This window comes from Microcebus murinus, chromosome 5 (assembly GCF_040939455.1).
Source record: "Microcebus murinus isolate Inina chromosome 5, M.murinus_Inina_mat1.0, whole genome shotgun sequence".
In the NCBI taxonomy this organism is placed as follows: domain Eukaryota; kingdom Metazoa; phylum Chordata; class Mammalia; order Primates; family Cheirogaleidae; genus Microcebus; species Microcebus murinus.
In genome coordinates, this window is record NC_134108.1 from 90210001 (window position 1) to 90228021 (window position 18021).

At 36.3% G+C, this 18021-nt stretch overlaps 1 protein-coding gene across 1 annotated transcript in view; it reads left to right on the plus strand.

Annotated features, from left to right (window-relative positions):
- Positions 1–18021, plus strand: part of COL21A1 (collagen type XXI alpha 1 chain) — a 179064-nt gene that overhangs the window by 77379 nt on the left and 83664 nt on the right. The window contains exons 8-10 of the mRNA XM_076003284.1: positions 1543–1551; positions 1851–1934; positions 9574–9636. Coding sequence (XP_075859399.1) covers positions 1543–1551; positions 1851–1934; positions 9574–9636 — 156 coding nt within the window. The remainder of the gene's footprint in view (positions 1–1542; positions 1552–1850; positions 1935–9573; positions 9637–18021) is intronic.

Genomic DNA, 18021 nt, shown 5'->3' on the forward strand with positions numbered 1-18021 from the left:
CATAATTGAAATCAAATTATGATGTGTCACTGTACAAGCATGAATGAAAGACCACAAGACAATGATTTTCCCCATGTCATCTCTGATTGTGACTATTTCAGTGCTCAGGTGAAGGAGGACTAGACCTATTCCAGAAAGCTCTGTCTGAAAATCAATGTGGGAAATACATTATTATATTTAATTAAATGTGTGAACAGAACACCCCAAACAGCACAGTTTTGAAGAGGAAGAATTCATTAATTTTATTTTTCCACTAGCACTTTTCCTCAAACCATAATGAACAGTTTTCTTTTTGTTGTTTTTACCTAAGTTAGATTTTCTTATAGTTCTAGGATATAAACAATGTTTTTATTTATTTAGCCATTTTCATTAATGTGTTAGGAGGAAAAAAGATTATAAATAAAATTTTACAGCATCTGATCACGTGTGTGTGTGTGTGTGTGTGTGTGTGTGTGTGTAAGTGTGATCAATACCTTTTCCCTTGGGCAAAAAATAGTGTATCATTGCTAATGGAAATATGGTAGAATGTTGAAAAACTTTGACAATATAGATTCCCAGTGATATTTGAGTTTTTCATGGTTCTTTTAATTTTTATAGTCATGTTCTCAACATCATCTTTTTCCTATCAAATGGCATAACTGGTGAATCTACATGTTCTGAAAACTTAAGGACATAGAGTAGCACATTTAAAATATCTATGATAAAATCAAACACAGAAGCTTCTAGAAATGATTCATTCTGGGGTTTCTAGATAGATAATTATTTAAACACTATAGTTTTTATTTTAGGTTCTTATAACTGGGAATATAAATCTTCCCTTAAAGTATTAATAAATCATTGCACTTGAGAGTCCATTGTACATACTTTATTTATTGGTGTCTGCATTGACATATGACCATTACCCTTCCATATAATAAACGTTCAGATTTAGATTGCACATTTTGAATTCACACAGCCACTTTTTAATATTTTAATATTTTTATGTCTCCTTCCTTCCTTTTAGCTGTGACTTCATGTGCCTTGTTTACCTTTTGCACTTTCATTCCTACCTTCTCATTTTTTGAATCTAGTTTTTTATTGTTTAGAAAGATTATTGACCTATTTAAAATTGTATGTTATTCAATAAGAAACTGTTTAGTGAGAAACTTTCTAAAAAGAACGTGCATAAAATTTTAGTTCATGTAGTTTGTGACTTGCTCAGATGTGTTTTGACTTTTTTTCTTCTGGCTCTTAAACGATTTCCAGAAAGTTCAAGAGAGCATATAAATCTCACTTAGAGGTATTTTTGATCTTACAGGGCTATTATATTGAGCAGCTATGTGTTTTAATTTTCTTCTTCTACTCTTCACTTGTATTAATTTCCTTCCTTTATCCTACTGTTAATGGAGTAGTAACATGTATAGATAAGTGATTTTTTAGAATATTTTGGCTCTTCCTGCTTTTGATACTTCATATATCCCTAATCTGGACAATGAAATATCTGTAAATTAGGATAATAATTTAGAAATTTAATTAAAAACATATTTGTTGTTTTTCTTTCAGAATGGAGAGGTAGGCTTGGATACTATTATTCTCCTTAAGGTAATATTTGCATTGTGGGACTGTTTAGCTTCCTTCCATCAACTGTAAGTATATTAGAAAAATAGAACCCATTTTTATGTAATTTCAATGTATTTAGTATTTACAGATGTTTGTGATTTGGAATGTCTCATTGGATGGGGCTAAATAAAATTGGAAAATGACTGTAAGATATTTTTACCATTTCACACAAACATATAGATACATATACAAGCGTGTGTGCTTGCATATCCTTTCATGCTTGTTGTTTATTTCCATTTTTGTCTTTGTAGTGCCTTAATGGTCCCAGCGATGTAGGTTCAACTCCAGCTCCCTGTATTTGTCCTCCAGGAAAACCAGGACTACAAGGCCCCAAAGTAAGTAATACCAAATTTGCCATTTTTGTTAAAACACACAAGGAAGAAGTTGAGTAATCTCATAAAATTCCTAATCACCATTGACCTTGTTGTGAAATTTCTACCAAATGTCTTATAACTGTATACAGCCTAAGTTTTAGTGATTTTTATTTTAACTAACATATTCTAATATGGAATTGTCTTTGCACATAAAACTGATAGCCCTAGCACACATTAAAGTGAGGGAGTATTACTTGCTTGTTTGATTTTTTTCCCCCTAATACTGTTGCTAGATCCCAAGAATGATACTTCCTTACAACCTGGTAAAAATGAAGAAGGGCATTTGTTAAGATATGTTCCAAATTCTTAGATGTCTAAATTCTTAATTAGACAAATGATTTTCAGATGGAAAAATGAAGTAGAAATCTTAAATTGATTTTAATATTGTGAGTTTGATGTCTAATTCTAAAAATAGAGGCATATATATTTATTTCACTTAATCATGTAAAATTACTTTGGGGGAGTATATTCTTTTAGTCTTTTCCACATGTGCATACATTCCAGTTACATCTATAGATTGATTGATATACATATGTATATATACATTTTTATATGATTGAAGTCATGGTGTGCCTACTAGTTTGTAACCGGTTACTTTTTTACATAACAACATGATCTGAATATTTTCCTATGCTATTTAATATATGTATGTTTTTAAGTAAGTTGATACTTATTGTAGCATCACTTAGACACAGCTTAAGATACTGGTAAGTTGAATGGTTTGCCCACTACAGATAAATCTTAGTTATTTAATGTTATTTTAATGTATCACTCAAATGAAAATAATGGGTAATTTGAAAGAAAGTATGATTTACTAGCTAGAAAAAAATTATTTATGTATATTGATCACCTATTAGTTGAAATGACCATAATAATTTTTGTTCAATATGAATCACAGTGTTCATTTAGACTGAATTTTTTGACTAGTGATTCAATCACCAAAGCTGAAAAAGTTTTAGTTTTTGGACTGTTGAACTAAAATTATTTAATTCTTCCTATTTTGTGTATGTTTTGCCATCCATTTTCATGTTAGCTGCTAAAATCAAGAAAGATATGTAATTTAAGAAATATATATTCAATATCTCTTTCAAAGAAATCTCTGTTTGACTTGGAATTCCACTACAGTACATAATAATCAATTATTATTGTAAACTATTTTTAGATTGCATTTAGGAAAGTTAATCCAAGTGTTTTTTAGTTCAAATAACCACATATTATTTAGAATGCCTTGACATAAAGGAGAAATGCCTATAAGATGGTCCCATGGGAATATATACACTATAAGACAGCTCAGTGTGCCATAACAGCAGATTCTTTTAAAAAAATATTCTTTTTTAAAATTTATTTAATTAATTTATTTTTTTTTTGAGACAGAGTCTCACTTTGTTGCTCAGGCTAGAGTGAGTGCCTTGGCGTCAGCCTAGCTCACAGCAACCTCAAACTCCTGGGCTCAAGCGATCCTCCTGCCTCAGCCTCCCAAGTAGCTGGGACTACAGGCATGCACCACCATGCCTAGCTAATTTTTTGTATATATATATATTTTAATTGGTCAATTAGTTTCTTTCTATTTTTAGTAGAGACAAGGTCTCACTCAGGCTGGTTTCAAACTCCAGACCTTGAGCGATCCTCCCACCTCAGCCTCCCAGAGTGCTAGGATTATAGGCGTGAGCCACCGCGCCTGGCCAAAAAAAAATATTCATATAGTTTATTCAACTTGGAATATTATACATAAAAATAATTTTATCTGAAAGAAATATAGTGTGGAAAAGAGAGTCCCACACTATGTAGTCTCTCAAGGCCCACAGTGCTTTCCTGACTCTCAGTGAGGTTCAGGCCACCTCCAAGGTCTCCAGAGGGCTGTCCACCTGTGGAGAGGTACCTGAAGCCTCTGAGGTTTTCTGATTCTTCATTCGTGGTCCAATATATGTCTTGTAGTGATACCAATTTTTATTCACATATGTTTCTGCACTAAATTTTTAATACATTCAGTGTTTTATGTGGTGAAGGCTTTAATTTTCAATATTTCCAAGTTTCATGTGTTCCTCGTTTTCATTCTCTTTTCTTAGTCATAATCTAGCCCCATTGCCACCTACTACTTTAAGTGAAATAGCAGTTTTCCACCAATCTTCAAGTTGGCATGCCTTCTTGTTCTGCTTTCCATTTTCTTCAGGGAATCTGGCAGGAGGACAGGAACACACACGCACTCTTCCATCCTTTTAGGGCTCTACTCTGGAGGTGGTTCCTTACCCAGATCAGGGACCTGTATGTGAAAAATAGAATCCTTAGTAACACTCTGGAATTGCCCTTCTTTTCAAGAGAACTTGAACTAAAACAGATAAGACAATTTCACTTTAGATCCCACTGAGACTTACTGCCCATTTTTGTTAGATGCTTTCTGGACAGTTTTGCAGATGTCTATCAATTAGAGTCACCTATGAAGAGCAGATCTGGCCTGTCTATTAGCCAGAAATATAGTTTTGGGAACTGGGTATTGAGTCATGAGACTGAAACAGATGAGAAATTATTGTGTTGATAAGTGGGTAAGTGCTTATTCTAACATAAAGAAAATCATCTGTTTAAAGCTAACTTTCTGAAAAATATGACAAATCTTGTTGCAAAACCAGATCAAATTGACTAGATGCCCCACACTTAGACTTATCATGCCATTATAATGCTTCATCAGGGATCGAAAAATGTCACTGAACTGTGAGCCCCTCAAAGAATTGCTTATTCATTTTTTTATCCCTAACGCCAAACATAGGGAATGACTAAATCAGGGAATCTGTTGGAATCATTTTTATAGGCAAGCACTTCTTTTGTTCACAATAAAGGTTAATAAACAGAATGTTCTCCTTTGGAATTCCAGTGTCTGGCACAGTGCTGAATAGTCATAATTTTTTGTTGAATGAATTACAAAATCATTGAAAAAAATAAGATACACCTCTTCCCCCAATTAACCTATACAGGATGGTGTTTCTGTTCTATGTGAAAGATCTAGGCAATTTTCCAATTGCAAACAATCCCCTTTCAAATGACCCATGCATGCAAATGGCAGCTTCTTTCTCCACTTCAGTAGCCATAGGAACATTTGTAGGGACCAACTCCCCGCATTTGATCTAGCCTTAAGTGTTCAGAAGTGGAAAGAAAGCATTTTATTTTTATTTTTCTAGGTTGGAACAATTTCTTAATAACTTCTTTGGTCTGAAATACAACTTTCTCTGCAGCCACGTCCCTGTGGATGCCCTTTGTTTCACCATAATAATTCTACCAATCAGAGATTCATTTGGACTATCAAAGTACCCTCTGTCTGAAACACAAAAACCTTTGGAAAATTTCAGGGGCCACTGGGCATTTACATTATCATTTTTATATTAATTTTCCTAGACTAAGTGGATTCCTCCTAGCCTCAGGGAGTGAGTATTTGGGTTCTAAAGGAGGGAAGAGGTTGGTTTGGGAGGATAGAATAGGTCTTAAGTCAGATACTCCTGTGAAGACCAGAAGGGTAGCATGAAGGTATAAGGATTTAGAGAAGAAGGCTTGAAAACATAGTATTTGGGCCTAGGCGAAGAGTTCCAAAGACATTTGCCTTGAATGAGCAACTTAAAATATTATTAGCTTACTTTTGCAAGCACAGCTGTTTCTAACTTTAATTATTTATATTTATACTACTTTCAAGGCCATGTTCAGAGATGTTTTAGCTTAGTCCATGACATTTCCACTCTTGTTAACAACTTAAAAATCCTGTGGCACAAATTCAATTCACCATAAATATGTATCGGTTTTCAGCTGAATACATATTTTTAAAAATGCAAAATGTACAAATGTTTTAACTAAATTAGAATAAAGAAGATTGGAAATTTAGTCACAGTTATATAATAATGAGTGATATGTCTAATTTAATGTATTTGGAAATTTTTTTCCATGTTAAATTTTCTAGCAATCCCCAGGTCTGGTTCTGATCAGTTTATGCATGTTAATGTGGACAGGGATAGTAGTTTTTAGGAGTTTGAACCCTAGAGCTGACCTGGCTGGGTTTGAATCCCATCTGTACGACTGCTGTGTGATCTTGGGCAAGTCATCTAGCCTCCCTGGGCCTCGGTTTTCCTATATAGAAAATGGGAATAAAAATAACAAGAATCTAAATAGAACTTAAGAAAATTAATGAGAAAAATCAAACAATCCCATCAAAAGATGGGCAAAGGACATGAACTGAAACTTTACAAAAGAAGACAGAATAATGGCCAGGAAAAATATAAAGAAGTGTTCAACATCTCTAATCATTAGGGAAATGTAAATCAAAACCACAATGAGATATCACCTAACTCCAGTGAGAATAGCCTTGATCAAAAAGTCCCCAAACAACAAATGCTGGCATGGATGTGGAGACATGGAATACTCTTACTACTGGTGGGACTGCATATTAGTACAACCCCTGTGGAAAGTAATTTGGAAATATCTCAAAGAGCTAAAAATAGACATATTATTTGATTCAGCAATCCCACTACTAGGCATCTACCCAAAGGAAAATAAAAAACATTCTATAATAAAGACATCTGCACTTGATGTTTATGGCAGCACAATTCACAATTGCAAAGATGTGGAAACAACCTAAGTGCCCATCAATACATGTGTAGATTAATAAAATGTAGTATATATATACCATGGAATACTACTCAACTACAAAAAGCAATGGTGAACTAGCACCTCTAATATTATCGTGAGTAGAGCTTGAGCCCATGCTTCAAAATGAGGTATCACAGAATGGAAAAACAAACACCACATGCACTTGCCATCAAATTGGTACTAACTGGTCAACACTAAGGTGCTCACATAGTAATAATATTCACTAGTGCCAGTCAGAGGAGCACACTGTATGGGGGAAGGGCATACTTGTAGCCCTGGCTTGGCCAAGGTTAAGGCATTATATGCAACCAAAATGTTTGTAACCCCGTAATATTCTGAAATAAAAAAAAAAAAACCTGCTTCATAGGATTATTATGAGAATTAAGTAATTCAATACATGTAAATATTTTAGATCAGTGCTTGGGATATAATAAACAATTAATAGGTAGAAGGGGGAATGAGTGGATAGGTAAATTCACACTTAACAGGTATAAGGCACACTATCTGGACAATGGACACACTCATAACTTTGACTCAAACTGTATAAAAGCAATTCATGTAACCAAAATGTTTGTACCCCTGTAATATTCTGAAATAAGAGAATAAAACCATTAATGAAGTTAGGTGTCAGCTTTTATTACAATAATAAAATTAAATATTTATTATATTTGGCATTCTCTCCAATCAGCTAAATTTATTCTTCCAGTTTTGTGGAAACATCAAACCTATCAGCAGTTTTTTGCAAATAATTCAGTGATGGCAATAGTCAAAATAACCAGTGAAATCTAACAAAAATAATAGAACCCACATAATGATTATTGTCCCTCTTGAGGCTGTTGACCAGCCTTATAGTCCTTATGAAGTCACATTGGATTTATCTTGTGGGTGATGTTTTCACTTGGAAACTTAATTATGATTAATTTAAAATATTATTAAGTATGTTTTATAATTTTATGCAGCATAAAAACACGAGATTCTTTTCTTGTGCCAAAATTTGATTTCAGCCTCATTATAGTATTAAGAGGTTAAACCTTCTCAGATCCTTTAGTTATCCTAGGTTTAGCTGATATTAATATTCTGCAAGTAAATGAGTCATTGTCAGGAGATGTGATTTGAAATAAATCAGTCATAAATTGAATCGCTACTTGATACCCAGCGTTGTACAAAGAAAAAAGGTAGAAAATATAAACCTTGTTATAGAGCCTCAGTCCAAGTCATAAAGATGAGCCAATGGAAAACTTTGAGAAAACATTAGTTATGAATAAGTGATCAGTGATCTAAGAGCTGCTATTATGTTTCAATAGAAAAAGACACCAGGAAAAACTTCAATAACAAGAAAGATACAGTGATAGAGATTTTGTCACGTTGACTCTTTAGTGGATAAAAGGAAGAATTTTTTTTCCCCAGAAGAAGAAAAAGATGGAATTTTTGAAAGGCAGTGAAAGGCAGTGAATCCAATCTGAACATGGGTAAGGAAGGATGACAGGGAGACTGGAAATTAATGAGGACCTCCTCAAAGGTGGAATTTCTAACTCGCTAGAGTCCCTAAAAATTTCTCCCTAACACCCAGCCAGCACTGCAAATCCCTGGATTAGAACTGCAGGTTATATCTCTTCAACAAGACATTACATGTTTCAGCATTAGTCTCTCCCACCCCCAACCTCGGATTTATAGCTTTTCTTTCTCTCTTTTAAAAAAGATATTTCCCTCTTCTCATCCTTTCCCCATGCTAGCCTTTTGTGGGGTGGCTGCTAAGTGAATAATAGCCCATCCCTTCTTTACTGATTCCTTAATACAGTTTGCTTAGTTCTTTCCATTTTTCCTGTTCCGTTTCAGGAACAAATCTCCCTAGCCAGGAGTATGAAGTACTCTTTAGGACCAGCAAATTTGGCTCTGTAAAAGTACCTTTAATCACTGGGGTCCTATGTGAGTGATGTCTTGATAAAAATAATGAAGAATTATTGAATGAAAATCAGTTGCCTCTTTGTAGGAGTGTACTGATACTGAAAAACTTCATGTTTTTCAGCAAGATGCCCCATGTGGATTTCATGGATTCAAGGATAGATGAATATGATATTATTTTGTTATTTCTTAGAATTAAGTTATGTTAATATTAATAAAATATGCTTACCTCACAAAAAGTGTTGTTTTCATTGCTTTTCTACATGGGTGGTGACCATCTGAATGATCAGTACTACCCATTGGGCAACATATTAGAGTTCTAGAATGTGCCTGGGGCCATTGCTGTGTTGTATGGAACAGTATTCTTTGAAGATCTTCGGTTTGTGATGATAAAGGTCATTTTTTTTTCATTTCTTAAGCATTACATGTACTTAAGGGCTATGTGGGTCAGGAGAGAGTTGTTTGGCCTGGGCCTTGCTTTCACAAAAATATTTAAGTTTTAGGACTTTTAGCATTGTGTTAAAATTTGAGATTATAAATATAGACAAAGCAACATATTGATAGGATTAAAAGAAGTTATGCGGCTTTAACCTTGATTCCTACACGTGGAATCACACGGTCTATGGATATTTTAAAATAAATAATTATGAGTTGAATTATTACATTATAGAACATTGATATTTGTGGTATAACATTTAGGACAGAATTAATCCTATAGACTTATGAGTCAAATATTGCTATCAATGGAAACCATATTTGCTATGACGCTTCACAATTTGTTCAAAATTCTAAAAATGCACCCTGTCAAAAATATTGACATTTTGCATCAGTGAAAGATACTTCACTTGTTATATCTGGCATGCTCACAGAAATAAATCACTGAAATATTAACATAATAAAAGTTCTTATTTTAAATGCCTAAAAGGTAGGTTTTTAAGACATGGCATAATTTTTCTAACCCTGTTTTGGGACTTTTGTTTTTAACATACAAAATCCTCAAATAATGGAATTGATGGATCCTGATTGCACCAATGTGGTTGGTGGTTTTGTACTGAGAATTTTTTTTTCTGCCTAGGGTGACCCTGGACTGCCTGGGAACCCTGGCTACCCCGGACAACCTGGTCAAGATGGTAAGCCTGTGAGTACTGAAAGCTTAGTCATCTCCAGTACTGGGATTATAGTGTCAAAGTAAAGATTGCACTGGGCAAAGTGAAACATGCAAGGAGGACTTTATTCATGATTACTGCCATAGGAGAGAGAGACTGAACTCAACTTTGCTGAAACAAAGTGAGGGAGAGTTTTGAGTGCCTTGGGTGAGCTGGTGGAAAAGAACTAGAGGACTCAAGCAGGGAGGTCGATTAATGGGATGAACATTGAGTTATTCCTCAGTTTGCAAATGTTTTCCTCTGCAATCAGGCTACCTCTGTTTGCTAAATGGTTCCCACCAAAGTTAGGCTCCTACCCTCACACAGAGACTGGAAAATAGGGCTCTATTTTCCTTAATTATTACATTTCAAAGGGATGGCTCTCAGGTCCTTGAGAAAGACATTAGACATTCCTGGGTATAAACTTGGCAGTAATCTTTTTAAAAGATTTACATCTCAAAGGGACAGAGAAAGAATACGCTATTACAAGTTCTCTAAAGTAAATGCTCTAAAAAAAAAGGAGGCCTGGAGTCAGGAAGAAGCCTGCTTGCCTAAGTGTAATCAGGCTAAGGGTAACCTTAAGTCTAGCTTGGTTAATAGAATCAGCATTCTTGTCACTTTTTAGTTATATTACTTCAAGATTGCATACATCTTTGCTATAATTAAAAAGTTGTCCAGTGGGTTCTCAGTATCATAAAGGGCTAGGTTTAGAAATCCTGTCATCTTTTCCCTGCATGTCTATGGAAGTTACCAAGTTAAAAAAATTTTTTAAAGGTAATATTATTTTCCTAAAGAATGTATGCACTGGAATATATAGTCTGACTAAAAAAAAATAATATTCTCCAAGGTTCAAGAGAAGTCTAGAGACATCTAAAGGGAACATAAATTAAATCAACTTTAAAGCATTTTAGGCAAATATTTACAGGTAAGTCACTGTCAGCATGTTTATAAGAGTAAATAAACATTAAGAATTAGCTTTTGAATGTTAAATAATAATTGCCACCAAAGATAATAGTTTCTAAAGACTTTCTTTATCATTAGACATTAACTCTTACCATAAAGGAATGAGAATGTTATATTATGAATCAATAATGTTCAAGGAATAAGAGAACTACAGACCTTACATTAAGTCATTAATACCCAACCATCAGGATAGAAGAGTTGCTTAAGTTCCTGGGAGATGTTTGCTAATAAATTAATACAAACCAAATACCAATCTTTTGAAGACATAGTGATGTGTTAAGGCCCTTCACACCAGTGTTGCATGGGAAGGGATTAAATAGGTGAGCTTCTCTAGAGAAAGATTTTCAAGGCTGGAGAGATAACAAAGTGGTGGCCAACTGATGCTGCAGAGAGCCACTGAGCTGCTGTGTGTTTTGGGCAGTGCTGTATGGCTGACCTGCAGCGCTTCAGAGTGTTATGGCAGTCCATTTAGGGACTTTGAGAAAAGATGTGACTTTCTTTGGTTTAGGATTTGGAAGAATGACTGTGAATGTTATCTGGAAAGTAGGTTAAATGGAATAAGAGTGGAAAAGGGGAGATTATAAAGGAGGTTATTTCATGCCTCTAAGTGAGAGGTAGATTGGACTAAGGTGATATGGTGGAAGAGAGAAGTGGTCAGATTCTGGATTATTCTTAATATAAATCTGACCAGAATTGCCAACAAATTTAGATATGGGGTGTAAAATAAAGACAGGGATCAAAGAAGAATCAAAAGATTTTAGCTTGGACAACTGGGTGGATTGTGGTGCCATTTACTGCCCTGGGAAAAACTGGGGAGGGAGATGTAAGTTTTGTGAGGTTGTCTTAGTCTATTTTATGTTGCTATAACTGAATACTACAGATTGGGAAATTTATAAAGAGAAGTTTATTTGACTTGTGGTCTGGAGACTGTGAAGTCCAAAAGCATGGTGCCAGCATCTGGTGAGGGCATCTCAGGAGGCATCATGTGGCCACAGCATGAGCTAGAGGGAGGAGGGTAAGGGCAAGCAAGAGAATAAGGGGGCAGAACTCATCCTTTGTATCAGGAATCCACTCCTGCAATAATTAACCCACTCCCAAGATGACAGCCTTAATCCATTGATGAGGACAGTGTCCCCATGACCTAGTCACCTTTTAAAGGCACTGCTTCTTGAAACTGTTAGAATGACAATTAAATCTCAATATGAGTTTTGGAGAGGACAAATATTCAAACCATAGCAGGTAGGAATTGAGAATGCATTTCTGGACATGTTGGAGGTATCCAGTTGTGACTCATTTTCATGCAGACATATGCAAAGCTGTGAGAGTGGATGAGTTCGTTTAGGAAATGAGTATAGATAAACTGAGCTTCGAGCTCTCTTACAGAGAAAGAAAAAAGGGAGAATCCATCGAAGGAAGTTGGGAAGGACAGATCAGTGAGGTAGGAGGAAAATCAGGACAGTGTGTCATCCTATCAATTGGTCATTGTTGTCAAGAGGTCAAGAAAAATGAGGCCTATGTCTAGACCATTGGATTTGCTGTATGAGGGTAATTGAGGACCTTGATAAATGGGATTTCAGGAAAAGTGGGTACAAAAGCTGAGTTGAAATGGGTTAAAGAGAAAGTAGGAGATAAGAAAATGGTGACAGCGAATACATTTGCTTCTGAGAGATCTAAAGGGGAGCAGAGAAATGGAGCAGTAGATGAAGGAGATGTTGGGGGCCAAGCCAACAACATAGAAACAGCGAGGTGGTGTATTTTGGGGGAAGAGGCCAAGGACATTATCATCAGACAGCTTCTATTTGAATTGATTTGAATAGACTCCAAACTTAATATCTCCTCTTTTGTATTTATCTTCTACACCTCTTATATGTTAATATTTGCCTTATAATTTCCTTTATAACACATCCCTTTCTCACTTTAACTTAACATGCCATATGACTTTGTTACATTTCCTCTCTGCAATTCCTTCATCACACTGAAGATACTTCCCTGAGGTCCTGTGTGAATTCTGTCCCAGTCACAGGAAGATGTGGAGGAAGATGATTTTTATAAATGTGAGCCTTCTCTGCCTGGAGACCTCTTTCCTGGGATCTACTCTTTCTGGGGCTGGGAGCTCAAGTGCTATACTGACTTCAAAGCAGATATACTTCATAGGCTGATAGGTTATCTGCTGGCACATCAGAATGACAACAGAGCTCCCTGACAGCACTGCTAAATTCTTTAGCCTTTTTGTTTTTTTCAGTGATGAACAGTCCTGCAATATTTGGAGGGGAGAGCTTTGCAGGCCTTCCACAGGCTATTGGCCCTCAGTTTAATATCTTCCCATGAATGAAGTGCTGGAGATTTGTTATCGTTAGCCTGCTATGATAACCATGGATATTACTCTATGACTGATTTAAGTTATAATGGACTTACTGCTTCACCTCATTGAGTACATGTATATATGTGTTTTTGTGTATGTGTGTATGATTTTGTGTGTAAGTATAGCTATTGCAGTATCTGATAGTAGTGTCAAAGAAAGAAAAAAAAATTGTGGTAGGCAGAATAATGGTTTCCCAAAGATGTCCACGTTCTAATCTTTAAGACCTGTGAATATGTTACCTTACATGGCAAAAGGGACTTTGAAGATAGTGTTAATTTAAGGATCTCAAGATGGGAAATTATCCTAGATTATCTGGGTAGCCAAATGTAATTACAAAGATCTAGATAAGAGGGAGGCAGGAGCGTCAGTGTCAGAGGAGGAGAGACAATGATAGAAGAGGCAGAGATCACAGTGAGGTAGCCACGTGCCAAGGGCACTAAGTAGCCTCTGGAAGCTGGAACAGGAAAGGAAAGAATTCTCTCTTAGAGCCTCCACAAGGAAGTAACCCTGCTGATACCTTGATTTTATCCCCCTGAGAGCCATTTCCAACTTCTGACCTCTAGAACTATAAGATAATACATTTGTGTTGTTTTAAGCCACTGTGTTTGGGATAATTTGTCATAGCAGCAATCGGAAACTGATGCACCAGCTCAAATCCTATTTTCCCAAAGGTATGACTTTTTCATAAATACCTCCCCCCTCCACCACCCCCATTCCTATTTCTTTCCCTCTGCAGGAGATGTGAGGTTGGGTAGCCAAGCAGGAAGAGCAAGCAAGCCTGGGAGCCAAAACAGCTGAGGGTCATTAGTGTGCGTTCAGGGCCAGCACCCCGCGGGTGTGGGAAGGTGTGGGTGGGGCCTCTGGCTGGCTATTGGAGCCATCTGGACCAAGGAAACTTGGATGGAACAATTCGAAGGGAATTCTGCTTTGTTTGGACTTGTTTCTGTGCAACCCCCCTCAATAAGCAATTTGAATCTCTTTCACACATTATAACCAGGCCAAGTCAAGTGAAGCTTTAAATAGGAAATTATTCCACTCTGGAGAAATACTAATTTTCATAAGGAAAGTACCTTCCACCAAAATTAAAGAGCTATTTCAAATCGTTCCATTTATTTCTCATTTCTCTATCAGTTAAATGATTTCTTTCAGCACAGTGTCTGAACATATTATTACTTTATTATTTTATCATTATAAAAGAGAGGTAGGGGAAATATGTATAGATCCTACAAGGTAATTCGGGGGAGTACAACTATTAAAGGCATCATACTAATGCAACATTAATTTTTTTTTAAAGAAGGCCATATATGTAAATAGCACTAGTTTGTGATTTTATAGAAGTTTATATTTTTACAGTGCTCATTTCTGTTTTCTGTCATTATTAGTTACTCTTTATGAAGTAACATACTTTACTTTTTAAAACAAAAGCCCAAGCTGATATTTGGAGAGATGTGGGGTTGTTTTGCTTTCTACTTAGCAAAGTTGCTTTGCTTTTATGGGCCTCAGTTTCTTCATCTGGAAAATGAGAAGATGCTTCCAGATGAGGCCCAGGTTCTCTGATTTTCTAATATTCCATGAAGGCCACCATGTTTGCTAAGAGAGAGGTAGGCTAAGCTGTAGAACTCTGGAGATGATTTTCCATATTAAGCCTTAAGAAGTGAGCTGGGAAGACTGACAGCACACTGCTACCAATAGACAAAAGGGTGGGTTGGTCAGTGGGTCACTTAGTGATCTCCCCTTGCCTCTGCCTCCTTCAGTGTGCCACTGAGCAGACTAGTGGTGCCAGGAAAAGGCCAGCTTTCCACGGAGGACTAAACCTTACAGAAGTAGTAGTCAGCACAGGTGGAGAATTTCAAAGTTACATGACTTATCAAACCATAACATATGTGCATGTTGGACGAAGTTTAGTAGGAAATGTATTTGAGTAGGTAGGAAGGAGAAGTGAAGGAAGAGCACCTAGAATTCTTGAGGCCATTTTCATGGGCGTGGCCTTCAGTTGGAGTGAGCTCTGGAGCCACTGGAGTAGAAAAGTGATGTGATCTATTTTTAAAAAGAATGACTTTGGCTTCTGAGTTGAGAGTAGATTTTGTGAAGATGAGGGCAAAAGGAAGGAAACCAATCAGGAGGCTCTTGCAATAATCCAGGAGCAAGATGATGGCAGTGAGGATGAGGGTGGCAGTGGTAAGGTAAAGAGAACCACTTACATTCTGGGGATATTGTGAAGTTAGAGCTGACAGGACTCGCCAATTTATTGATGTGGGTTTGAGAGAAAGAGAGAAATCAAAGGAAGCTCTAATATGTGGAAGAATGAAGGAGAGAAAATTGGGTGAGGGAAATCAGGAGTGTGGTTTTGACTATGGTAAATTTATATATTAGACAATCAAGTAGAGATTTTTAAGTAGGAAGCTGAATATAGAAATCTGACATTCAGGGTTACTTTCTCTTTTGTGAAGGGTCTTTTCTTGTCCTTTTGCCTATTTTCTATAGGGATGATGGTTTTTTTCATATCAATTGATAAGATCTTATGCATTAAGGGAATTAATCCTTTGATATGTATGTTATAAATATTTCTTCCAACTATTCATTTGGTTTATAATTTTTTTTTAATTTTTAGAAATGTAAAATGTTCCCAGAATCAAATATTTTCTCCTTTTATTTGCTCCAGTGTTATTTTTTTTCAGCATCAGGTACTTTACCGTATGTTCTCATTTATCATGATTCTTAATGAGTTTTCATTCTTGATGTCATTGGGAATTTATTTTTGTATTTGAGGTGACACAAAGATCCAACAAGATTTGGAGAACTTAGACAATGAGCTATTCTAACAGTGAAATTCAGCTGGAATAAATCTATGGCTCTTACTTGTCTCTGGTATGTGACTTAACCTTGCTGAAAAGCGGATCAAGATATACAATGGGGCTGCCTAAAAGGCCAATGTCATCTTTGGCATCGTTAATAAATATATAGTATCTGTATTGAGAAAGATGACACTCATGCCTCTGGAGTGTCGGGCTTGGTTTAGGATGCTACACTTGAGGGACACGCAGGAACTGGAATTCATTCAGAAGAATGTAGCAGGGAGCATGTAAAGAACTCAGAAGTCAGCCTATGAGGGAGGATTTACTACACATCCGATGTAATTCAAACAAGGAATGCTGCTTTCTAATATTTAAGAATGGTGGTCAAGAATAGCAGGACAGGGAGGACAGCACTCAGGCTTGCAGAATAAGCTTGATGGGGAGTGAACAATTAATAGTAAAACAAATAGGACCCCTGAGACAAGCTTTTGATGCTTTTCTACTTTCAGACCTTTGACTGAATATGGTGCCAGTTGTGGACTCAACAATGTAACAGCTGTTGGGAATGTGGGGCTGAGTGCCATGAAAGTTTAAAAAACTGGAAAATGGGATACACTCGGATAAAGGCCAAAGCAATGGCTATTATTTAGCTTGCAGAAGAAAATCACAAGAGGCAGCTTGGTTATGAAGTGTATGAAACGTCCTTCTATCAAGAAGTTCCCACCTGAACTCTCCCTTCACCTCAGCCTGGGCTTAGCAAGCAGATTTATGTATTTATTTCATGTGTTCCCTCTTCTTCCTCTTTTTTTTTTTTTTTTTTGAAAAGATTTATCATCTTACCTTCTCCCACTGCCATTAGCTGCATACATACTCTCTACCCTCACGAAAGTCTCACTGATATGCTAAAATATGGACCATTTGCCTCGAATGAACTATCCTATGCTTGGGCAGTTTATCTCTTTTTTTTTTTCTGTAATAAAATATTATTTAAAAATTACGTCTTCGTAAAGCTTTCCTAGACAAAGCCTTAACCTTGGTGAAAAGGGATCGACATATGTAATGGGCTGCCTGAAAGGGTGATGCAATTTTTGGCATAGTTAGCTGGATATATAACATCTGTGTTGAGAAAGATGACAGTCCTGCCTCTGGAGTGTTGGATTCGGTTCAGGATTCTACACTCGAGGGCCATGCAAGAACTGGAATCCATTTAGAAAAGCGTAACCGGGAGCACATAAGAAGAACTCAGAAGATAGCCGATGAGGGAGGATTTACTGAACTTTGGGTATAATCCAAACAGGAGGTGCTGTTTTCAAATATTCAAAAATTATGGTAGAGAATGAGTAGGCAGGGATGAAAACTAGTACTTAGGCCTGCAGAGTAAGCTTAACGGTGTGTGTCTCTGTGTGTGCGAATAGTGAGTAGTAAGACAAGTAGGACCCATGAGACAAGCCTGACTAGCTAATTCACTTTTCTTCAGTACTATCCTTCTGTAAAAATCATATGTGGAACATTCCATGTTTACCTTATGTATCTCTGATAATTTATATTTTACGTACTATAGGTAGTATATATAATGATATATGTAGACATTATATATACACACAGTTGTTTGTATATTTATTACATTCTTCAAAGAATTATTCAGCAACACATCTAGCATTTGTGATTTTAAAGATAAGTTCATGCTTATATTGTGCCTTCTTTTGACTGTAATCTGCATGAATGCAGGGCTGCTTCTGCTAGGAGAGTTCTCAGGAGTGGTGACTGGTTGGACTCAGTATATTTTCATCTGTCTTTTTGCTTATTTATTCATTTTGTCATTCACTCAGTCATATACCCTATTTTTGTTGGGTGTTTACTGTGTTCCTGGCACTCTTCTAGGCTAAGAGAATACAGTAATGAACAAAACAAAACAAAACAAATCCAAACCCCAACCCCTGACATTTTAAAGCTCACATTTCCATTGATGAGAGACCAATAATAAATACACTCACAATATCGGGTGGTATTAGGTACTATGGAGAGGGCCTGCAATTCCAGAATTTGGGCAGCTGAGGTGGGAAGATCGCTTGAGCCCAGAAGTTCAAGACTGCAGTGAGCTATAATCAGGCCAGTGCATTTCATCCTGCGTGAGCAAGACCCTGCCTCAAAAAAAAAAAAAATACTATAGCAGGGTAGCAAGAGAGGGCATGAGGTTAGATATTGATGAATTGATCACCTGCCTTTGAATATGAAAAGAATCATTACTGGAGATTTAT